The 25520-nt window shown below is 48.9% G+C and overlaps 1 protein-coding gene across 1 annotated transcript in view; it reads right to left on the reverse strand.

Annotated features, from left to right (window-relative positions):
- Positions 1–25520, reverse strand: part of PATL1 (PAT1 homolog 1, processing body mRNA decay factor) — a 209955-nt gene that overhangs the window by 151120 nt on the left and 33315 nt on the right. Inside the window, exons 2-3 of the mRNA XM_063958491.1 lie at positions 18673–18763; positions 405–598 (exon numbers count right to left, since the gene is read on the reverse strand). Of these exons, the coding sequence (XP_063814561.1) occupies positions 405–598; positions 18673–18763 (285 nt within the window). The remainder of the gene's footprint in view (positions 1–404; positions 599–18672; positions 18764–25520) is intronic.

A 25520-nucleotide genomic window follows, 5' to 3' on the forward strand; every position in this document is an offset into this window, starting at 1 on the left:
TTTGGTGAAACCACTGCTCCTGCCATAGGTTGAAATTTGCAGACAAATCATTTGTAGCTTCTCATCTGTTTTGTCTTAGACTTTGAAATAATACTTTGATACCACAATCCTGTAAAATGTTATTCCACCCAATGTAATCCTTTACTGATGAGGTTCCATTCTGTACTCACTTTAGGCACTGTTACTTGTTAATATGTTGCGTAATCTCGGCTTGCAGCTACGGTAACAATAATTATAAGCAACTAAGGCAGTCCATCCATTTGATTAAAAAAACCCTCTCAGTTCTGGTAAGAACAGGTGCATGTAATAGGCCCAGCATTAATACTTTCCTAGGTTGTAGCAGCTTTAACATGCCATAGACTGAGCGAGCCCTCCAGCACAGAGAAAGTATTCCTACCACTTACATGTGTACGTGACCCCCGAGGCAATGCTGGCTCTTCTATCTCCTTCACCAGCTGGCTCAGACTATGTTCCAACTCTTCCTGTTGGTACCCCAGAGGATCAAGGTTGGGGGATGAACTTCTGCCCAAAACGCGAGCACTCGGGACCTTGTCCTCCATCTCTGCCAGGCGCTCATGTGCTTCTCGCCAGTCATCATCTGCAAAGAAGAAGATTCTAACGTGAACTAAAAGTCAGCAGTGGATGGTATGTGTAGAATGGGCTATGCACACGAATCAAGATAAAATGAGGGATCAACTTTGAAACGGAAAACTAGCAATATCTCCTACAGCACAATCATTCCAAATAGAAGTAAGCGACTATTTTACACTACAAATGGGAGGGAAATAGATATATTAGACCATTCAAAAATGTATTCAAGTCGGAATTGCCGTGAAGTCAGGAAAAACTTTACTTTCCGACTTCAAGTTGAATCTGGATTCGACCTATTCAAGTCAAGCAACGTTTTTCCTACAAGTCGGGAATTCAGACTTGTCGGAAAACACGTGGATTGACGGATTCGTCGCGGATCCACGGATTTGCGGGCATTTCACAGGTTTTTAGCCCGTTTGACAATGCCGATCAAACTTTTAAAAAAAAGTCAGATCGGCATTGTTGAAAAACGGGCTAAACCTGACGAAAATGCCCGAAAATTGAATAGTGCAGTGTTGGATCCTCTCCGTCACAGAGGATCAGACACCAATAGAATACACCCCATAGAGGTTGATGACTGAAGAGTTTATTTAAAAAAAAAAAAAAAAAAAATCAGATTCAAGAAAGAAGGTAATCCAAATCATTAGTTGCGCATAACAGAGATGAACAAATATATCTGAAAGGATACGGGCCCCAGAACTGGACGGAACCACAATATGTTGCTTCAGATGAAACGCGGAGACAATCTTCGGTAAGGAACTGCTGTCTAGTCCGGAGCTCCGCTCTGTCCCTGTAAAAAAGACGAAGTACGGAATTTTACACGACAAGGCCCCCCAATTCTGAAAAACGTTGAGCAGAAGCCAGGGCCAGTAACATCACCGTCAGAGGTTCAAACTAGGAGGACTGTAGAAATTCAAACACTACATTCAAATCTCGGGGTGCCGTGGGCGGCACAAAAGAAAGTTGTATGTGAAGTATCCCTTGCAAGATGGTCTGAACTTCTGGCAATACTGCCAATTTCTTCTGGAAGAAAATTGAGAGAGCTGAAATCTGGACGTTAATGGAACACAGACGTAAGCCCTTAACCACACCAGCCTGCAGTAAACTTAGGAAACGTCAAGTGAAACTCTGCAGGCGGATATGTACGTTCCTCGCACCAAGAGACATATCTCCTCGAGATATGATAGTGTTCTGACGTCACAGGTTTCCTGGCCTGAACCATGGTTGCAATAGCCTTCTTGGAAAGGCCCTTGTGAGCTAGGATGTTCCGCTAAACCTCCATGCCGTCAAACGAAGTCGCTGTAAGTCCGGGTAGACGAACGGTCCTTGTTGAAGATCTCTGTTGAGTGGTAGAGGCAGAGAGTCTTCGAAGGATATGTCCAGAAGATCAGCGTACCATGCCCTCCGAGGGAAATACAGGGCAATTAGAATTGCCTTTACAACTTGATTCCTGATTCGCTTTAGCACTCTTGGGGGCAATGGGATCGGAGGAAACTGGTAGACCAGCCGGTACGGCCAAGGCGACGCCAGTGCATCCACTGCCCTCGCCTGAGGATCCCTGGTCAGCTCTACATCCTAAATCCCGAAGCTTCTGCCCTCCAGGAGATTGGAGGACTGTAGCCACCACAGGAGAGAAATCCTAGCCTGAAGTGACAGCTGAATAATCCGGTGCATCTGGAGATGCGATCCGGACCACTTGCTCAGGAGATCCAACTGAAACGTTCTGGCATGGAACCTCCCATACTAGATTGCCTCGTATGAGGCAACCCTCTATCCCATCAATCTTATGCAGAGCTGTACGGACACTCGAGTAGGCCGGAGCACCATCTCCTGAAGTGTTTTCGCCTTGTCCTCTGGTAGAAAAAACCTTCTGGGCCACAGTATCCAGCAACATCCCCAGGAACAGGAGCCTCTGAGTTGACTTTAGGTGGGACTTCTGTAAGTTGAGGATCCACTCATGGTTGGACAGAAAGACTGATGGTGCGGTCGATGTGGAGCAACAAAAGCTCCCTGGATCTTGCCTTTATCAGAAGATCATCCAGATAAGGGATTACATTGATCCCCTGGACCCAGAGTTAAAGCATCATCTCAGTCATCACCTTCGTGAATACCCTCGGGGCTGCAGACAGGAAGAAGGGCAGTGACTGGAATTGGAAGTGATTGTCCAGCAGGGCAAGCCGCAGGTACGCCTTGATGAGGAGGCCAAATCAGAATATGGAGATAGGAGTCTCCAAGGAGACCATAAATTACTGTTCTTCCAGGCCTGCAATCACTGCTTGAAGGGATTCTATTTTGAACTTGAACACCCTCAAATGAGGATTCAAGGATTTCAGATTCAGAATGGGTCTGACCGAACCGGCCGGCTTCGGCACCACAAACAGGTTTGAGTAAAATCGCTTGCCACGTCGCGGTACTGGACCAACTTTCGGATAGCCTGTTGCAACGTAACTTGCATATCCTCCAAAGCTGGTAAGCTTGATTTGAAAAATTGTCGGGCGGCGGAGGGGGGAATAGTAATGTCGAACTCCAGCTTGTAGCCTTGAGAAAGGAGCTCCCTGATCCAAACATCCTGGCAGCGGCTGAAGTGACGCAGTAGGGCTCCCGCCTCGAGATCCCCTCAGGGCGGGTGGGCACAGTCATGCTGAGGCCTTCGTGTAAGCAGATCTGGTGGACTGTTCCTGAGAACTGGTACTTGCAGGTTTTCTGGACTTACCTCTGGTGCCTCTAACCGCATTGGAGGCATCTCTGGCTTTCATTCAAAATGTGCGAGACCGAAAGGACTGGACAGACGGTCCCGGATAGGAGCGTTTCACCGGCGGGGCCCCAGAGGGGAGAAACGTGGATTTCCCAGCCGTAACTTTGGAAACCATGCATCCAGTCCAACCCCAAAAAGCCATTCCCCAGAAAAGGGGAGTGATTCCACATTACGTTTGGATTCTGCGTCCGCAATCCACTGACGCATCCACAAGGCCCTGCGCGCCAACAGCTCCATGGCAGACGTCCGAGCATTCATTTTCCCCATCTCCTTGAGGGAATCACAGAGGACACGGGTAGTGTCCTGAACGTGCTTCAGGAGGGTTACCATAGTAAATAAGGGCATACCCTGCGAGAGGATGAATAGCATGGGTCATCCAGCAACCTGCAATGACCGGTCTTTGTGAAAGGTCGGCTGCAGCGTCCTCTAGAGGGAGCTTTAACACGTCCCGTATAGCCAAAATGAGGGGTTCAATACCCTAAGTAGAATCCAGATCCCCACTAATGGGATCCAGGTCATCCCCATCAGCTGGAATAGCATCATCTGAATCTCATAGCAGAGCAGGTAAACCACGCTTCTGAGGACCTGCATGAGAGAGGAGGGCTGAGTCTTCTGCACATTAGCAGTGAGTTGGGAAGATATAGCGGACATCACAGTCTTAAGAGACCCTAACCAGTGGGGCTCTGGACCCTCTCCCCTAGCCCCACTGATTTGTGAAGACTCACTGCATTGCTCACATGAAACAGAATCATTATATAATGGAGAGAATCTGGTGTGACATACACTGCACAGCTTGTGTTTACCCATATTTCACAGTAAGCACAAAAACACACACATTCACACAGACCGTTATAATGCAAGCCTGCCCTACTGTATGTGAGAGGAGACACAGATGAGAGAGGACACCAGCACACCCTGAGCTGCACAGCCCCAGTGAGGGTGTCAGCTTCCTAAACACAGTAAACACTAAAAATGTAAGTCCTACAGAGGATCAGGATAGTGTACACAAGCGGCTCTTCCCCTTTGCTACACCAGTTTTCCAACGAGTCTTGTGAGGCAGGAAGTGCTGTGTGTGCTGTAGATGGCTGCTGTAAGCAGAGGAAGGTGCCAAAATGCCTCAGGTCCCGCTGAGTTGGCTCCGCCCCCTCTAATGGCACCGGAGCTATAATGATTATTTATACTGGAAAAGCCTCTTTTATAGCTTAAAAACATCACAAGTGGTAGTCAAGCCCTTTTGTGCCAGTTCTACATGGGGGACCAGGAGGGTCCCATATGCCATACCCGTGGTCAGCCGCACTTTGATCCGGGAGACCCCCCTAGCAGAGCTCCCGGTTTGTTGTCACCACCGATGTCACCTTGAGGCAGCGTTAGGGGTGTGCGGCGTGATGCGGCAGCCAAGGCGCAGTGCCGCCCTGAACCACCACCACGCATGACGGTGGTCCTGCAGTGGGGAAGCAGCTATGCACCTCTTAAGGCTGGTGACCGCCCCCCCCCCTTCCCCCTCACCCTCATGGCGCAGGTATACTGTTGCGCAGACAGCATACTGAAAATAATAAAAGTTTAAGATGAAATTGAAGAAAACTCTGGAGCTGCAGAGATGTGCATCCTCTCCTGAGGGCACTTTTTTCTAAACTACCTACCTGTGGGAGGGGGCATAGAGTAGAGGAGCCAGCATACCCGGTTATGGAAATTTAAAGTGCACTGGCTCCTTTGGACCCCGTCTATACCCCATCATACTAGTTTCCCCCAATATCCCTTATGGATGCTAGAGAAAAAAAATAAGAATTTACTTACCGATAATTCTATTTCTCGTAGTCCGTAGTGGACGCTGGGAACTCCGTAAGGACCATGGGGAATAGCGGCTCCGCAGGAGACTGGGCACAAAAGTAAAGCTTTAGGACTACCTGGTGTGCACTGGCTCCTCCCCCTTTGACCCTCCTCCAAGCCTCAGTTAGGATACTGTGCCCGGACGAGCGTACACAATAAGGAAGGATTTTGAATCCCGGGTAAGACTCATACCAGCCACACCAATCACACCGTACAACCTGTGATCTGAACCCAGTTAACAGCATGATAACAGCGGAGCCTCTGAAAAGATGGCTCACAACAACAAAAAACCCGATTTTTGTAACAGCAACTATGTACAGGTATTGCAGACAATCCGCACTTAGGATGGGCGCCCAGCATCCACTACGGACTACGAGAAATAGAATTATCGGTAAGTAAATTCTTATTTTCTCTGACGTCCTAGTGGATGCTGGGAACTCCGTAAGGACCATGGGGATTATACCAAAGCTCCCAAACGGGCGGGAGAGTGCGGATGACTCTGCAGCACCGAATGAGAGAACTCCAGGTCCTCCTCAGCCAGGGTATCAAATTTGTAGAATTTAGCAAACGTGTTTGCCCCTGACCAAGTAGCTGCTCGGCAAAGTTGTAAAGCCGAGACCCCTCGGGCAGCCGCCCAAGATGAGCCCACCTTCCTTGTGGAATGGGCTTTTACAGATTTAGGCTGTGGCAGGCCTGCCACAGAATGTGCAAGCTGAATTGTACTACAAATCCAACGAGCAATAGTCTGCTTAGAAGCAGGAGCACCCAGCTTGTTGGGTGCATACAGGATAAACAGCGAGTCAGATTTTCTGACTCCAGCCGTCCTGGAAACATATATTTTCAGGGCCCAGACTACATCCAGCAACTTGGAGTCCTCCAAGTCCCTAGTAGCCGCAGGTACCACAATAGGCTGGTTCAGGTGAAACGCTGAAACAACCTTAGGGAGAAATTGAGGACGAGTCCTCAATTCTGCCCTGTCCGTATGTGATTTTAGGAACCCCAAAACTACATTGAGATCCCAAGGAGCCACTGGAGGCACAAAAGGAGGCTGTATATGCAGTACCCCCTTGACAAACGTCTGAACTTCAGGAACTGAAGCCAGTTCTTTCTGGAAGAAAATCGACAGGGCCGAAATTTGAACCTTAATGGACCCTAATTTTAGGCCCATAGACAGTCCTGTTTGCAGGAAATGCAGGAAACGACCCAGTTGAAATTCCTCTGTAGGGGCCTTCCTGGCCTCGCACCACGCAACATATTAACGCCAAATACGGTGATAATGTTGTGCGGTTACATCCTTCCTGGCTTTGATCAGGGTAGGGATGACTTCATCCGGAATGCCTTTTTCCTTCAGGATCCGGCGTTCAACCGCCATGCCGTCAAACGCAGCCGCGGTAAGTCTTGGAACAGACAGGGTCCCTGCTGGAGCAGGTCCCTTCTTAGAGGTAGAGGCCACGGGTCCTCTGTGAGCATCTCTTGAAGTTCCGGGTACCAAGTCCTTCTTGGCCAATCCGGAGCCACGAGTATAGTTCTTACTCCTCTCCGTCTTATAATTCTCAGTACCTTGAGTATGAGAGGCAGAGGAGGGAACACATACACTGACTGGTACACCCATGGTGTTACCAGAGCGTCCACAGCTATTGCCTGAGGGTCCCTTGACCTGGCGCAATACCTGTCTAGTTTTTGTTGAGGCAGGACGCCATCATGTCCACCTTTGGTTTTTCCCAACGGTTCACAATCATGTGGAAGACTTCTGGATGAAGTCCCCACTCTCCCGGGTGGAGGTCGTGCCTGCTGAGGAAGTCTGCTTCCCAGTTGTCCACTCCCGGAATGAACACTGCTGACAGTGCTATCACATGATTTTCCGCCCAGCGAAGAATCCTTGCAGCTTCTGCCATTGCCCTCCTGCTTCTTGTGCCGCCCTGTCTGTTTACGTGGGCGACTGCCGTGATGTTGTCTGACTGGATCAGCACCGGCTGACCTTGAAGCAGAGGTCTTGCTAGGCTTAGAGCATTGTAGATGGCCCTTAGCTCCAGGATATTTATGTGAAGTGATGTCTCCAGGCTTGACCACAAGCCCTGGAAATTTCGTCCCTGTGTGACTGCTCCCCAGCCTCTCAGGCTGGCATCCGTGGTCACCAGGACCCAGTCCTGAATGCCGAATCTGCGGCCCTCTAGAAGATGAGCACTCTGCAACCACCACAGGAGAGACACCCTTGTCTTTGGTGACAAGATTATCCGCCGATGCATCTGAAGATGCGACCCGGACCATTTGTCTAGCAGATCCCACTGGAAGGTTCTTGCGTGGAATCTGCCGAATGGGATTGCTTCGTAGGAAGCCACCATTTTCCCCAGGACCCTTGTGCATTGATGCACTGAGACTTGGCCTGGTTTTAGGAGATTTCTGACTAGCTCGGATAACTCCCTGGCTTTCTCCTCCGGGAGAAAAACCTTTTTCTGGACTGTGTCCAGGATCATCCCTAGGAATAGAAGGCGTGTCGTCGGGATCAGCTGCGATTTTGGAATATTGAGAATCCAACCGTGCTGCCGCAACACTATCTGAGATAGTGCTACCCCGACTTCCAACTGTTCCCTGGATCTTGCCCTTATCAGGAGATCGTCCAAGTAAGGGATAACTAAAACTCCCTTCCTTCGAAGGAGTATCATCATTTCGGCCATTACCTTGGTAAAGACCCGGGGTGCCGTGGACAAGCCAAACGGCAGCGTCTGAAACTGATAGTGACAATTCTGTACCACAAACCTGAGGTACCCTTGGTGAGAAGGGTAAATTGGGACATGTAGGTAAGCATCTTTGATGTCCAGAGACACCATATAATCCCCTTCTTCCAGGTTTGCAATCACTGCTCTGAGTGACTCCATCTTGAATTTGAACCTCTGTATGTAAGTGTTCAAGGATTTTAGATTTAAAATTGGTCTCACCGAGCCGTCCGGCTTCGGTACCACAAACAGTGTGGAATAATACCCCTTTCCCTGTTGCAGGAGGGGTACCTTGATTATCACCTGCTGGGAATACAGCTTGTGAATGGCTTGCAATACTGCCTCCCTGTCTGAGGGAGACGTCGGTAAAGCAGACTTTAGGAAACGGCGAGAAGGAGACGTCTCGAATTCCAATTTGTACCCCTGAGATACCACCTGAAGGATCCAGGGGTCCACTTGCGAGTGGGCCCACTGCGCGCTGAACTTCTTGAGACGGGCCCCCACCGTGCCTGAGTCCGCTTGTAAAGCCCCAGCGTCATGCTGAGGACTTTGCGGAGGCGGGAGAGGGCTTCTGTTCCTGGGAACTGGCTGTGTGCTGCAGCCTTTTTCCTCTCCCTCTGCCACGGGGCAGAAATGAGGAGCCTTTTGCCCGCTTGCCCTTATGGGGCCGAAAGGACTGCGCCTGATAATACGGCGTCTTCTTATGTTGAGAGGCTACCTGGGGTAAAAATGTGGATTTTCCAGCAGTTGCCGTGGCTACCAGGTCTGATAGACCTACCCCAAATAACTCCTCCCCGTTATAAGGCAATACTTCCATGTGCCTTTTGGAATCCGCATCACCTGACCACTGCTGCGTCCATAACCCTCTTCTTGCAGAAATGGACAGCGCGCTAACTCTTGATGCAAGTCGGCAAATATCCCTCTGCGCATCACGCATATATAAAAATGCATCTTTTAAATGCTCTATAGTCAGTAATATACTGTCCCTATCTAGGGTATCAATATTGTCAGTCAGGGAATCCGACCACGCCACCCCAGCACTGCACATCAAGGCTGAGGCGATTGCCGGTCGCAGTATAACACCCGTGTGAGTGTATATACATTTTAGGATATTCTCCTGCTTTGTCGGCAGGTTCCTTTAGGGCGGCCGTATCAGGAGAGGGTAGTGCCACCTGTTTAGACAAGCGTGTGAGCGCTTTATCCACCCTAGGGGGTGTTTCCCAACGTGCCCTATCCTCTGGCGGGAAAGGGTATGATGCCAATAACCTTTTAGGAATTATCAGTTTTTTATCGGGGGAAACCCACGCCTCATCACACACTTCATTTAATTCCTCGGATACAGGAAAAACTACAGGCAGTTTTTTCTCACCAAACATAATACCCTTTTTAGTGGTACTTGTATTATCAGAAATATGCAAAACATTTTTCATTGCCTCAATCATGTAACGTGTGGCCCTACTGGCAGTCACATTTGTCTCATCATCGTCGACACTGGAGTCAGTATCCGTGTCTGTGTCTGCCATCTGAGGTAACGGGCGTTTTAGAGCCCCTGATGGCGTTTGAGACCCCTGGACAGGCACAAGCTGAGTAGCCGGCTGTCTCATATCGTCAACTGTCTTTCGTAAAGAGCTGACATTGTCACGCAATTCCTTCCATAAGCTCATCCACTCAGGTGTCGACTCCCTAGGGGGTGACAACTCTATTATAGGCAATTGCTCCGCCTCCATCTCATTTTCCTCCTCAAACATGTCGACACAATCGTACAGACACACCGCACACACACAGGGAATGCTCTGATAGAGGACAGGACCCCACTAGCCCTTTGGGGAGACAGAGGGAGAGTATGCCAGCACACACCAGAGCGCTATATATAGACAGGAATACCACTATATAACGTGCTTTTCCCTTTATAGCTGCTGTTATTATCAAAACTGCGCCAAATTAGTGCCCCCCCTCTCTTTTTTACCCTTTTCTGTAGTGCAGGACTGCAGGGAAGAGTCAGGGAGACGTCCTTCCAGCGGAGCTGTGATGGAAAATGGCGCCCGTGTGCTGAGGAGATAGGCTCCGCCCCCTTCTCGGCGGCCTTTTCTCCCACTTTTTGGTGAATTCTGGCAGGGGTTAAAATACATCCATATAGCCCTGGGGGTTATATGTGGTGTATTTTCGCCAGCCAAGGTGTTTTACATTGCTGCTCAGGGCGCCCCCCCCTAGCGCCCTGCACCCTCAGTGACCGGAGTGTGAAGTGTGCCTGAGGAGCAATGGCGCACAGCTGCAGTGCTGTGCGCTACCTTGTTGAAGACTGATGTCTTCTGCCGCCGATTTTTCCGGACCTCTTCTTGCTTCTGGCTCTGTAAGGGGGCCGGCGGCGCGGCTCTGGGACCGGACTCCGAGGCTGGGCCTGTGTTCGGTCCCTCTGGAGCTAATGGTGTCCAGTAGCCTAAGAAGCCCAAGCTGGCTGCAAGCAGGCAGGTTCGCTTCTTCTCCCCTTAGTCCCTCGATGCAGTGAGCCTGTTGCCAGCAGGTCTCACTGAAAATAAAAAACCTAAAACTAAACTTTCACTAAGAAGCTCAGGAGAGCCCCTAGTGTGCACCCTTCTCGGCCGGGCACAAAAATCTAACTGAGGCTTGGAGGATGGTCATAGGGGGAGGAGCCAGTGCACACCAGGTAGTCCTAAAGCTTTACTTTTGTGCCCAGTCTCCTGCGGAGCCGCTATTCCCCATGGTCCTTACGGAGTTCCCAGCATCCACTAGGACGTCAGAGAAATAAGAATTTACTCACCGGTAATTCTATTTCTCGTAGTCCGTAGTGGATGCTGGGGACTCCGTAAGGACCATGGGGAATAGACGTGCTCCGCAGGAGACTGGACACGCTAAAAGAAAGATTAGGTACTATCTGGTGTGCACTGGCTCCTCCCTCTATGCCCCTCCTCCAGACCTCAGTTAGGGAAACTGTGCCCGGAAGAGCTGACACTACAAGGAAAGGATTTGGAATCCAGGGTAAGACTCATACCAGCCACACCAATCACACCGTACAACTTGTGATAACCATACCCAGTGAACAGTATGAACAACAACAACTGAGCCTCAATCAACGGATGGCTCATAACAATAACCCTTTAGTAAGCAATAACTATAAACACGTATTGCAGAAGTAGTCCGCACTTGGGACGGGCGCCCAGCATCCACTACGGACTACGAGAAATAGAATTACCGGTGAGTAAATTCTTACTTTCTCTGACGTCCTAGTGGATGCTGGGGACTCCGTAAGGACCATGGGGATCATACCAAAGCTCCCAAACGGGCGGAAGAGTGCAGATGACTCTGCAGCACCGAATGAGCAAACTCAAGGTCCTCCTCAGCCAGGGTATCAAACTTGTAGAACTTAGCAAATGTGTTTGAACCCGACCAAGTAGCAGCTCGGCAAAGCTGTAAAGCCGAGACCCCTCGGGCAGCCGCCCAAGAAGAGCCCACCTTCCTTGTGGAATGGGCTTTTACTGATTTTGGATGCGGTAATCCAGCCGCAGAGTGAGCCAACTGAATCGTGCCACAGATCCAGCGAGCAATAGTCTGCTTCGAAGCAGGAGCGCCAACCTTGTTGGCTGCATACAGAATAAACAGCAAAAGGAGACTGAATATGCAGCACTCCCTTTACAAACGTCTGAACCTCAGGCAGTGAAGCCAGTTCTTTTTAAAAGAAAATGGATAGGGCTGAGATCTGAACCTTTATGGACCCTAATTTGAGGCCCATAGTCACACCTGACTGTAGGAAATGCAGAAAACGACCCAACTGGAATTCCTCTGTAGGTGCCTTCCTGGCCTCACACCAAGCAACATATTTCCGCCATATGCGGTTGTGACAGGACGGTCCCGTACAAAAGCACTTGCCGCTTTCGCGTCCCGTTGGCTGCGCACAGAATGGAAGGTCAAGTCACACAAGGCCTGACCACATAGGGGATTCCCGCTTACCGTCAGTAACCGCCTGTTACTGACTCCACCCACTGTGCTGTGGGCGGGTTTATGCTGCCACCACCAAACTCCTAACCGGCCGTGGCGTTTGGAACCACGGTTCTGCTCTGTATGTGCCGACGCACTGCCTTACCACACCTGTGTGGTGTTGACGAATCCCCACTAGCCACTTGCTAGGCATCTACCGGTAGCTGGCGGAAGGCGGAACTTGGAGACGTTTAGGTGCTTCCCTGGACAGCCGGAGGACGGGGCTAGGTTTGGCCTAACCCTGTAGGTCACAAGATGAAGCAGTCTTCTTGAGGCAATGATGTTTATTTGCTCAATGATAATAACCTTTAAAAAGGCTCCTCCCTATTGCTAGGGGCAACAGCATACAATCAGATGTTTCAGCAGAATAAGATGGTACAATACTACCTGGAGGCTCACAGGCATCCTCTTTTTATCTCAGTTCTACACACAGTACCACAGGGGGGTAAGCCCTCCCTGTTTTCTCCAACCAATCAGGTTATCGCAGAAAATATAAAGAAATACAAGTAACATTTCATAAGTTAAGAATTAGATAAAGCACATTCCTGCTCCTCTTCATATATAATCAAACCGGTGTGCTTTCCCAAACACAATCTGATTATCATCTTCCTGTCTTTCACAAATGTAAATGTAACTTGCATTTCAATTGCATTCACCTTCTCACACATAGACAACGTTCTTATACTGTAAATTAAACATAATCTGCATCACACATAATGCAGCCTAAGAAATGTTACATCAAACTGTTGTTGAATGAAACCCACTAGTTTGCATTTGTGAAACACAATCTGATTAACATGTTCCTGTCTCCTCTAACATCTCCATGCAAACCCAGTTCACACAATATTCAGAGAAGACAGCAACAAATCCTTTCACCTGCATGTGTCTATAAAGTTACACAGGGACACATCTCAATCTCAAAGAAATGGCTTGTCTATACACCCCTTTCCAGGTGCCAGGGTCATCAGCATCTCAATTTCTAGGTGAGAAGCTTCCAAGCCATTTGTCCACAAACGTAAATGTATTTTAAAACCAACACAGCTTACACATTCCTTCTAAGTGCTGGCATTTGCATGCAATGTAAATGTGCAATCTTACAACTGTGCCTATTGCCTTAAACACACAGTATTAAATATATTTTTAAATACCCGGTGCCTAGCACCCACACTACATTTAAAGATGGCGCTTAGCACCAGTGCACAGTTTAAAAGTGGCGCCAAGCGCCCATTGTCCTTGTAATGGCGCCGGGCACTAGGGGTTAACCCCTACAGTGCCGCGGCGGCCATTTCACGTGTGGCTGGTTAGTCTCTCCGGTCACAGCGGTGATAATGCTTTGCTGTCACATCCTTCCTAGCTCTTATCAGCGTAGGAATTACTTCATCCGGTATACCCTTTTCCGCTAGGATCCGGCGTTCAACCGCCATGCCGTCAAACGCAGCCGCGGTAAGTCTTGGAACAGACAGGGCCCCTGCTGTAACAGGTCCTGTCTGAGAGGCAGAGGCCATGGGTCCTCTGTGATCATCTCTTGAAGTTCTGGGTACCAAGTCCTTCTTGCGAATCCGGAACAATGAGTATCGTTCTCACTCCTCTTTTTCTTACTATTCTCAGTACCTTGTGTATGAGAGGAAGAGGAGGAAACACATATACCGACTGGAACACCCACGGAGTTACCAGTGCGTCCACAGCTATCGCCTGAGGGTCCCTTGACCTGGCGCAATATCTTTTTAGCTTTTTGTTTAGGCGGGACGCCATCATGTCCACCTGTGGCCGTTCCCACCGATTTGCAATCTGCTCGAAGACTTCTTGATGAAGTTCCCACTCTCCCGGGTGGATGTCGTGCCTGCTGAGATAGTCTGCTTCCCAGTTGTCCACTCCCGGAATGAACACTGCTGACAGTGCTTGTACGTGATTCTCCGCCCAACGAAGAATCCTTGTGGCTTCCGCCATCGCCACCCTGCTTCTTGTGCCGCCCTGTTGGTTTACATGGGCGACTGCCGTGATGTTGTCTGACTGAATCAGCACTGGTTGGTCTCGAAGCAGGGGCTCCGCTTGACTCAGGGCGTTGTATATGGCCCTTAATTCCAGTATGTTTATGTGCAGACGAGTCTCCTGACTTGACCACAGCCCCTGGAAGTTTCTTCCCTGAGTGACTGCCACCCATACGCGGAGGCTTGCATCCGTGGTCACCAGGACCCAGTCCTGTATGCCGAACCTGCGGCCCTCGAGAAGAAGAGCACTCTGCAGCCACCACAGAAGAGACACCCTGGCCCTCTGAAGATGCGATCCGGACCACTTGTCCAACAGATCCCACTGAAAGATCCTGGCATGGAACCTGCCGAAAGGAATGGCTTCGTATGACGCTTCCATCTTTCCCAGGACTCGCGTGCAGTGATGCACCGACACCTGCTTTGGTTTCAGGAGATCCCTGACCAGGGTCACTAACTCCTGAGCCTTTTCCTCCGGGAGAAATACCTTCTTCTGTTCTGTGTCCAGAATCATGCCCAGGAAGGGCAGATGCCTCGTAGGAATCAGCTGCGACTTTGGAATATGCAGAATCCAGCCGTGCCGTAGCAACACTTCCTGAGAGTGTGCTACGCTGATCAACAACTGCTCTCTGGACCTCGCCTTTATGAGGAGATCGTCCAAGTACGGGATAACTGTAACTCCTTGCTTCCGGAGAAGTACCATCATCTCCGCCATTACCTTGGTAAAGACTCTCGGTGCCGTGGATAGACCAAACGGCAACGTCTGGAATTGGTAATGACAGTCCTGTACCACAAACCGGAGGTACTCCTGGTGAGGCGGATAAATGGGGACATGCAAGTACGCATCCTTGATGTCTAGAGATACCATAAAATCCCCCTCTTCCAGGCTGGCAATGACCGCTCTGAGCGATTCCATTTTGAACTTGAACTGTTTCATGTAATTGTTCAAGGATTTTTCATTGCAATAATCATGTATCGGAAGGCCTTAGTCATTTTGGGCTGTACTAGTGCCTCATCATCGTCAACGCTGGAGTCGGACTCCGTGTCGACATCTGTGTCAACCAACTGAGATAGTGGGCGTTTTTGAGACGCTGACGGCCTCTGAGGCGCCTGGGCAGGCCCGGGTTGAGAGCCCGGCTGTCCCCCGGCAGCAACATCATCAAATCTCTTGTGTAATGAGTTTAAATTGTCATTTAAGACCTTCCACATATCCATCCAATCAGGTGTCGGCACCGACGGGGGCGACACCACATTTATCTGCACTTGCTGCGTCTCCACGTAACCCTCCTCAAACATGTCGACACAGCCGTACCGACACACAGCACACACACAGGGAATGCTCTGACTGAGGACAGGACCCCACAAGGTCTATGGGGAGACAGAGAAAGAGTATGCCAGCACACACCACAGCGCTATATAACACAGGGATACACACTACCAGAAGTGAATTTTTCCCAATAGCTGCTGTATAAATACACCTTTTGCCTAAATTTATGTGCCCCCCCTTTCTTTTTACCCTCTTAGTGCCAGGAGACTGCAGGGGACAGCCTGGGGAGCGTCCTTCCAGCGGAGCTGTGAAGAGAAATGGCGCTGGTGTGCTGAGGAAGAAGGCCCGCCCCCTCAGCGGCGGGCTTCTGTCCCGCTGTTTCCGACTAAAAAATGGCGGGGGTTTTACACATATACAGTCACAGACTGTATTATGTGTCTTTTTTATGCCAAAGGTATTCTTATTGCTGTCCAGGGCGCCCCCCCCCCCAGCGCCCTGCACCCATCAGTGACCGGAGTGTGTGGTGTGCAGTGGGAACAATGTGCGCTACCTTAATAAAGACAGGAGTCTACAGCCACCGATTTCATCACCAACTTCTGATCTTCAGGCTCTGCGAGGGGGACGGCGGCGCGGCTCCGGGAACGGACGACCGAGGACCTCTGCCTGTGTTCGAACCCTGTGGAGCTAATGGTGTCCAGTAGCCTAAGAAGCGCAACCTAGCTGTGAACAGGTACGTTTGCTTCTCTCCCCTCGGTCCCACGTAGCAGTGAGTCTGTTGCCAGCAGATCTCACTGAAAATAAAAAACCTAACAATTACTTTCTTACTAGCAGGCTCAGGAGAGCCCACTAGGTGCATCCAGCTCTGGCCGGGCACAGATTCTAACTGAGGTCTGGAGGAGGGGCATAGAGGGAGGAGCCAGTGCACACCAGATAGTACCTAATCTTTCTTTTAGAGTGCCCAGTCTCCTGCAGAGCCCGTCTATTCTCCATGGTCCTTACGGAGTCCCCAGTATCCACTAGGACGTCAGAGAAAAGGTAACTAGCTGTCCTTAAAGCAACACAATGATTCCATGCAAATTCAATTGTGGACGAAGGTGCCGCAGTGTTTAGAAGCTGGCAGCTGCAACCCAATTCCCACCAACTGGCTGATTCGCACCTCTTTTGCTCAAAAGTGCTCGCTACCCTATGAGGTAGTAAACAGCTTTAAGTGAGATCCCGCCGCCGGGCAAATTTAGTTGAGTGAACATGTCACCGCCAACTGAATTCATCACTAGGTAAATCAACTTAAACATGTATGTCTCTGTTGTTACTAATGTATCCTTTATTCAAATCTTTTGGTAACAATATGGTCCTTCAATGTCGTTGCATACTGTATGTGAAGTTTTACAACCTGGAGGAAGTGGTGGTAACCAGCCTGTGTCAGCTTTATTTGTGGGGAACACCTGAAAATCCTTGTGGTCCGACTGTAAACATCTAGCTCCTTCCATTATTCAGATTTGCATTATTTTTTAGTATTCCTTAGGATCAAATGGAGATTTTGTAGGAAGACAGGTTGAACTTGAGGGATAAGTTTCTTAATCCAAGTAACATAATTATATAACTATATGCAAGTCATTATGTTTAGATGGTTGCCAAGTATGTATGTGTGGATGTCTTTGTTATCAGCTAACTCTTTTACAGGCTGTGTTTGAAAAAGGACAGTAATACCCCTTTTACACTGCCATCTTGTAACACGGGTTATTGCACATAAGCGTGCATAATCAGTGTTGCTGTTTGGTGCAAAAGGGCCCAGTTGGAAAAATCCGGGTCCAGTGACCCGGTATTCCAACTCGGGTAGATTGCGGGGGTGAACACGGATTCAACCTGGCAAATTGTGCCGTGTAAACGGGACCCAGGTCGCGTCCACAGTATGTACGGGTGGTGCTTGGAGTTCACATGCAATATGCTGGGTTGGAAAGTGCAGTGGTGAGGGGCCTGAGGCAGGGCGCGTCCAGGAAGCTTCCGTGTCAGGCTCCTGAGTGCGACCCGCTATATTTGGTCTAAAAAGGGGTATTACAGTAGGAGCTGATTGGTTGGTACTTTATCTTTCACTATGTTATCTGTCTCCAGCTTTTGATAATAACCCCTTTGGCATTTCTTTTCATTATAAAGACAGAGGACCTCATTCAGACCTGATCACAGCAGCAAATTTGTTCTCTAATGGGCAAAACCATGTGCACTGCAGAGGGGAGGATATAACATGTACAGAGAGTTAGATTTGGGTGGGGTATATTATTTCTGTGCAGGGTAAATATTGGCTGCTTTATTTTTACACTGCAATTTAGATTCCAGTTTCAGCACACCCCACACAAATCTAACTCTCACTGCACATGTTACATCTGCCTCCCCTGCACTGCACATGGTTTTGCCTATTAGAGAACTTGCTGCTGCAATCAGGTCTGAGTTAGGCCCATAAGCACCACACTGTACAACACTTACTGACATAATCAGTGGATGTTACTAATAACGTTTTAAAGTACAGGCTTTCTGCACTTTAAATAAACAAAAAAAATTAATGCTTGCTATCACCACCACAAGATGCTTTGCTACCTAGAGAGTGCAGTTTGTTCTTCTGACTGAGAAGAACCAAAGATTGTGCTTAACAAATATACATATCCACAGAGGCGTCACCGGGTGTGGTGACACCCGGTGCGCGCCCCTGATGTGATCGCGGCAAAAAAGGGGCGTGGTCTTGTATTTAGGGGCGTGGCTTCGCGGGGATCCCAGAATCGTCACTCTGGGGGCGTGCCCAGCATCTCCGGAAATGCTGGGCTTCCCCCAGAGCCAGTCTCCGTCCGCTGTCGGCTCCTCTTCTGTGACAACAGCCGGGTGCTGTAGGAGACTTTCTCACTGCAGCACCTGGTTCCTGTCAGTGCGGAGGAGCTGACATTTGGTGTCACCCTCCTCCAGGCGTCACACCCGGGTGCGGGCCGCACCCCCCGCACCCACCTTGTGACGCCACTGCATATCCATCTTACACACAAGATATATGCGCTCTAACTACAATAACAGCCTGACTGAGCAATATGTATGTTGCCAGCAATCACTGGGTACATACAAAGGTTTCTGTGTGGTCTCATCACAGGAAAGGGACTAACCTGCTCTAATGTATCGACACATGGTACTTAATAAGGGTCAATGATCCCTAATCCTTTTGGATCCATTTGTCAATGTTTTCCTTCAAAAAACTCGACGCTTACTTAATTTCTCAAAGAGCCAGGTAGACGCACAACCTTTTTTTTTTTTTTTTTTTTTTTTTAGCAAAGTGATCTCGATAAATTACGTAAACAGATTTTTTTTTATGCTCCAGGAATCTGCTACAAAAACAGTTAAAGGAAAATTCTATAGTCTTTATATAATAATAGACATAATATGCTGCTAACAATGATGAGATATGGTGAGATGGCAGCCTTTGTTTTTTTAACATTACTCCTTTGTAGAACAAAATAAAATATGTGGGAATTCTCCCTTGCCCTGGTTCAAACCCCCTGCCCCTCTCACCAATTGCTCCTGCTCCAAAGGTGTCATCATTAAACTGGTCAATGTCTTCATCCTCCTCCAGGTCAGGGAAGCCATCACCATCTTCAAGGGACTAAAAGCAGAGTAGTGAAGACTCAGTTATCAAAAGTAAAACACAAACAGCAAGTGCATATACTAGAATGTTTAAGGCTGCAAAAAAGAGATCTATGAGACAACAATTAAGTGAGGCTAATTCTGAAAAGTGACTTGGTATATTTATAGGACTTCAGAGTAAAGTAGGTGATGGGAATGTTTTTTTATAATCACCATGACATACCTTCCTTGGGGGGAGAAATAGGTCAGAGAACGGGTTATAGCTTAATTTAAACCCCCCCCCCCCCCAAAAAAAAAAAAACAACAACAAAAAACAACTCCTCCTCTAAAACCGTGATCTCCATCCATTTGCAATTTACACACTAAGGCCGGTGAACACACAGTACTCAAATCCATTAAAAGCCTTGAAGAATAGGATAGAACAGTTCAATCAAAAAAATCCACTTTTATCCTTCAGCAATATGGGGCATAGATGGTGGAATGTCGAAAGCAACTCTCTATGGGAAGTTAGGAAAGCCTGAAAATAACTAGGAGGGCCTTCACACCAAGGCGAGCAAATGTTTAGACTTTGTTAGAGGAAGGAACTGTCCCCACCAATAATCTTCCTCTGTCCAGGTCTGGAGACAGCCTTCCCTGAGAAGGGCAGCATAGAGGACCTTTCAGAAGTATAGTCCACAAACCAAGATTTTAGCCAGAGGCTGCTGTGCTCCACCAGAAGACTGGCAGAGGATCCAGACAATAACTTATGCCTTGTATGTAACGCAATTAGTCCAAGCTATTACAGTCTAGCTGCATCTGCTCTCCAGGTGTTTTAGGAAAACTGGAAAGGGTCCTTTATGATAACCAGCATAATTCCTCACCATGTGAGTAGTTAATGGACAATTCACCTTTTCCCACTGAAGATAAATCGTCAGTTGCCACACTAGAGTCTTTGGTTTTCTCTCCTCTGGGCCAACACAATTAGGGTTTATGAAATACTGAACACTATGAATTTGTTTCTCAACCTTACTCTCTATGAATGCTCAGGACTAAAAGCACAGTTTATGTCACAGATAATTGCAGGGACTGATCTACCATGGGGCAGCCTAGTTGTCTAGACTAGTATTGCCTCTTCACTTATGCATGGATCCATCACCGACTTATCCAGAGAAAAATTATCAGGGGTGGAGGGGGGGTACTTGGGCTCTCCATTACAAAGACAGTAGGTAGGGAATACAGCCTGCACTCTGCACATTAGCCAAGAGGTTGGTCCCTGGATTGGAAATGACCTGTAGGTTTCAGATCGTGGGAACGCTGCATGGGACTTGTTGTTAAAGTGTATATTTTCTCCTATCACCTGTATAGATTAACCCATGACACACCAGGCTATCATTTTGTGTACATGTGCTAAAAAAAAGAAAAAAGAAAAAAAAAAATACAGGCTGCAATCAATGCACACTTCTAATGGCAATTATCCAATGTGTCAAGAGCAAATTCTGGAACATCTTGTAATGCTCTTTTATTTAGTGTATGTTTGAATGCAGGTTTGGCATAATTGCCGTCAGATGTTTTTTACGTCCTATTATAAAACAGAGGATAAAAGTTATAAATAAGAGATGTCCTTCTTTGACCATAGTCAGGAATAATCTGCAGGAAACTGATCCTCTTCAGGGACCATACGAGGGACTGAACCCTGGATCAGGTATTGGTCAGGGGATTCAGCCACTGGGAATGATGACTAGGATTGTGGTGTGAAGCAGGTAGTGCACAAGTGAGTGGCTATCTCAGAGGTTATTCTGACAATGTAAACATACAATAATATGGAGCACCAAGGTTGGGAACCTAGACCTCATCTTAGCCAGGGATTTCTGAGCATTGGACATGCTTCCTATTAAAGTTGAGAAAAGACAAAAAAAAATTCTCCACAAAAGGAGGATGAATTTCAATTGGGACTTGCCAGGTTACCTATAGAACAAGGACAAAACACCTCTCTGAAAAAGAGTAAAAGCTGGAGTGGGAAAAGGCTGTAGCAGACCCTAGGGGGATAGGGAAGGGGGGATTCAAATGTTCCATAAGCGGTGCTAATCAATGCGGGCCCAGCGGAGCAATTTAAGTGCTCCAGGCTCCCATTGAGCTCCACTTTTGCCTGAACAGAGAAAACAAATGAATCAGTCACCTGTGGGAACCAACTCTAAGAACCACGGTGACAGCACAGGAACTGCTCTAATCCCTGCGATCCTGCTATTGCAAGTCTGTTTTAGGAACACTTCATCCTACACCCTCCAAAGAATGTAGCTTGGATACAAGTGCACCTTTATGGGGGAGGGGGGATTCAATTGTTTCAACTGAGCCCTGCACCCAACAGAGCAGTTCAATTGTTGCTCTGTTCGGCAACGCATACTGTGGACACCCATCATTTCTGCTCACTCCCTCCTGAGGGGGTGAGCAGAAATGTGCGAAAAGACAGGCTTTTCACACACTTTCCGTATCGCGCCCAATACTTTAGTCGGATTTAGCCATTTTGCACGGCTAGACCCAATACTATTGAGCGCGATCTATGTGAAAAAGGAGATTTATGGTAGATTTACCATTGTTAAATCTCTTTCTGTGAGGTACACTGGTTTCCACAGGGAATAACATCGGGGGTGTAGAGTTGGATCTTGATCCGACGCCCCAACAGGCTAAAGCTTTGACTGTTCCCAGGATGCACTGCACCGCCTCCAGGCACTGGAGCTCAGTTTTGTTAACCAGTCCAATACAGTAGCAGGTATGAGAGATGGAAGATGTTACTCACATAGAACCACATTCTCACGACAGGAGAAGGGACTAGCGGCTATTGCCATACAAACCCAAAAAAGCTAAGTGCGTCAGGTTGGGCGCCCTGTGAAAACCAGTATACCTCGCAGAGAGAGATTTAACAATAGTAAGTCTACCATAAATCTCTTTTTCTGCAGCTGGGTACACTGGTATTCCACAGGGAATAACATCGGGGATGTCCTAAAGCAGTTCCTCATGGGAGGGGATGCACAGTAGCGGGCACAAGAACCCGGCGTCCAAAGGAGGCATCCTGGGAGGCAGAAGTATCAAAGGCATAGAACCTAATAAACGTGATCACTGAGGACCACGTAGCCGCCTTGCACAACTGTTCTGCGGACGCGCCACAGCGGGCCGCCCAAGAAGAACCAACAGACCGAGTAGAATGGGCCATGATAGCAGCAGGAGCTGGGAGTCCAGCCTGTGCATAAGCATGTGCAATCACCATTCTAACCTATCTGGCCAAGGTCTGCTTATTCGCAGGCCAGCCACGTTTATGAAAACCAAAAAGTACAAAAAGGGAATCTGACCTCCTGATAGAGGCAGTCCTTTCCACATAAATACGGAGACCCCGTACCAAATCCAAAGATGGCTCTTTGGATGACAAACCAGAAGAGATGAAAGCCGGAACCACAATCTCCTGGTTAAGGTGGAAAGATGATCCCACCTTAAGCAAATAACCTGGGCAAGTTCAAAGAACTGCCCGGTCATGGTGAAAAATCAGAAAGGGTGGACGACAGGACACCTTCTGATGAAACTGTTGTGCTTGGGAAACGGAGAAATGCGTTTTGCACAGCTACGAACAGCCTTGACAACCAGAGTAAATTTGCCAGCTCTATCCATTTGTACATCCATTCTACAGCTGAGCTGCCCTCTCCAGATATTCCATCTGGTGCAAACCTTGACGGTGGAGGGGCGTGGCTTTGGCAGACATGGAGTAGCACACAGGCTGTGTGTCTCTCCAGCTTCATTATCCTGATTGTATCCTGTGTCCCCCCCCTGGGCCCGAAAACCACCCCATTGTCTGCCTGAAGGTGTGAAGGAGCCCCTGTGCTGTGCTGGGTCCCGCTCGCCCGTCTCCCGCTGCGGCCGGGACGTTTATGTGTGCCGTGTCTCCGGTCTGCTCTGTCACGTGGGACGCCGCTCTCCAGTTTACCCGCGCTGCCCGGCCGCTGCCCTGCCTGTCTTCCTACCTCCTGCGGCCCCGTGTCTGAGGCTCCGTCTGCCCCTGCATCTGCCTGGGTGAGTGCTTGCTGGGTCTCCCGCTGAGACGCCGCAGCGTGTCCGGCCGCTGCTCTCCTCCCTGCGGCTTTGGCATCTGCCCTCTGGCTCCCCTGCTGATCTTCTGGACCGCGCTGCGGGGCCGGCGACGAGCGGCCTGGGAGGTCTGCCTCTCTGTGTGCCATTGTGCAATGTTGTTGCCCCACGTCCTCAGGAGACACTTATTATACCAGCATTTACCCCTGGTGGGTCAACCTTCCTCTGTATATGTGCCTGCTGCCCTGTCTGATACCTGGAGGTCCCCTGGGACTGGGTGGGTTAACTGCTGCAGGACAAAGTTTGGCCGCCATTTTGTGCACTCTCCATCTCCATTGTACAGCGGCTGGAGAGAGGGCTTTTGATATACCGTGCCCACAAGCAGTCACTGGTCAGTTTTGATATACTAAACACTTTCTTGGACGGCAACTGGACAGTTTTGATATACTATACTTCTAACAGGCGACGACTGGACAGTCCCGATATACTACACTCCCTGATTCCCTCGTCCAGTCAGCTATGATGGTCCGACAGCACCAAAGTAACGCAGCCGCGGCAGCGAAATTAGAAAAGTTTGCTAGAAACCCTCCGGCTCGGACACAGCGTGGGGGGGATGCACATTTGGCCTCCTCACCGTCACCCTCCAATAGCTCCTCATTTGTGGAAGCTTCGGATGCTGCGCTGCAGAAGGTCCTAGATGCAGTCACCGCCAGCGAGGCCCACCTGGCCGATAGGATCGGTCAGGTCCAGGCGGACCTCTCCATTATACACCAAGACCTTCAGCGAGTGCGGGAGAGGGTCGGACAAGTTGAAAAGCGCATTTCCACGCTGGAAGATACGTCACTCGGTAGACGCACCTCTGCTCTGGAGTCTCAGATGACGGAGGTACACAAGAAGATGACGGATATGGAGGGGAGACTGCGACGGAACAATGTCCGTTTTATTGGCCTTCCTGAGAAGGAGGAGGGTGCCTCCCCCGAGAAATTCCTTGAGCGCTGGCTGTTGGATGCGTTTGGGGCGGAGGAGTTTACCTCACACTTTGCAATGGAGCGCGCTCACAGAGTCCCGATGCGTCCGCTACCTCCAGGGGCACCTCCCTGTACGTTCATAGCCAAGCTCCTTCATTATCGTGACAGAGATGTGATTTTGAAACTGGCCCGCACTAAGGGTCCTCTTAAGTGGAACGGATCTCCGATTTCAGTCTTTCCTGACTTTGCTATTGACGTTCAAAAGGATAGAGCTCAGTTTGTCCCAGTGAAGCGCAGGTTGCGAGAACTGAATATCCCTTATGCCATGCTCTTCCCGTCCAAACTGCGGGTGGTCTCAGACGGAGAGACTAAATTCTTCACGACTCCCCGCGAGGCGTCAGTGTGGCTGGACCGACGCTTTCCTGCCCGGAGAGCGTTAGCCGCTGATTGAACTCCTGCATTTAGCTCCTCTACTAGCCAATGTTTTACTCCTTGAATTTCTGCTGTGTTATTTTTGCAATGTGGTTTCGGGTGGGGGTTTCTCATGTTGTTGTTTTATGTTGTGCTGCTATGTTATGCATGTAGGGGCTCTCGTGGCTTATGTAGGCCTTCGGTAGGACCGGGTGGCTCTGTGGGGAAGGGGAGACTATTAGTTGTTACTTCAGTGCTGTTATTAGGCCCTATACACTAGACGTTTGTCCTGATGCACAGTGTTCAGGGGTTAAACTGTTAATTAGAATTAGTTGGGGTGGGTGTAGTGGTCTAGGGGGGGGAGGGGGGATTCAAGCTTAGCTGGGAGATTCTCCTGTCTTAATGTCATTATATTCTTGGCCCTCTTTTTGGATATAGGAATTTGGTTTTGTTTGGTATCAGCGGAGTATGTGAAGGTGTTCTCTGCCTTAGCTGGTACCGTTGGTATTTAGGGAATTTTGTTCGTTAGGGAACCAGGTATGCTGCAAGTTTTAGGTGGTATACGGGGCGGGGGTGGGGGTTATTTTAGGCTGTTCATATTGGTTTGTTTTTTGCTGTGCACTGTGCTTATTTCTGCTATGTTTATGTCGCATCTAGCTGCGGGCGTATTTCTTTTGATAGTTGCTGGAGGTGGCTGGCCGCGGGTAGTCTGCAACACTACAGCAATGCTTTGCTATGGCTTTGGTTAAGTTTCTGTCGTGGAACGTGCGGGGGATCAATGACAAAGTTAAGCGCTCCCTGGTGCTTCGACAGATTTAGCATTATGCCTCGGATATAATTTGCCTGATGGAGACCCACTTATTGGGTACTAAGATTATGTCCCTTAAAAAACCTTGGGTGGGCTGGGTTTTCCATTCCATGCATACCGCAGCGTCCCGGGGAGTATCGATCCTAATTAAAAATCTGTTCCCTTTGCGCTTGATTCTGTGCAAATGGATCAATGGGGTAGATATGTGTTTCTCAAGTGTAAAATCAACTCCGTCCCCCTATTATTGTTGGCTATGTATGTGCCCTCTCCATACTCGCATGACGTGCTTAAAAAGGCATCTGCCTTTATGGCTGCACCCCCTGGGGTAGCCGTTATCTGTATGGGTGACTTCAACAATGTTTTAAACCACAAGATGGATAGGCTGTCTACGGCATCCTCCAACCCACAGCCCAAGCGATCCCCATTCGCAGATACTGTCTCTGAGTTGGGTTTGGTTGACCCCTGGAGATTGAAGCATCCCGATTTGAGGCAATACTCATGTTTTTCACATTCTCACTCTTCCTTCTCTAGGATAGATT

The sequence above is a fragment of the Pseudophryne corroboree genome, chromosome 3 (genome assembly GCF_028390025.1).
Source record: "Pseudophryne corroboree isolate aPseCor3 chromosome 3, aPseCor3.hap2, whole genome shotgun sequence".
NCBI classification, from domain to species: Eukaryota; Metazoa; Chordata; class Amphibia; order Anura; family Myobatrachidae; genus Pseudophryne; species Pseudophryne corroboree.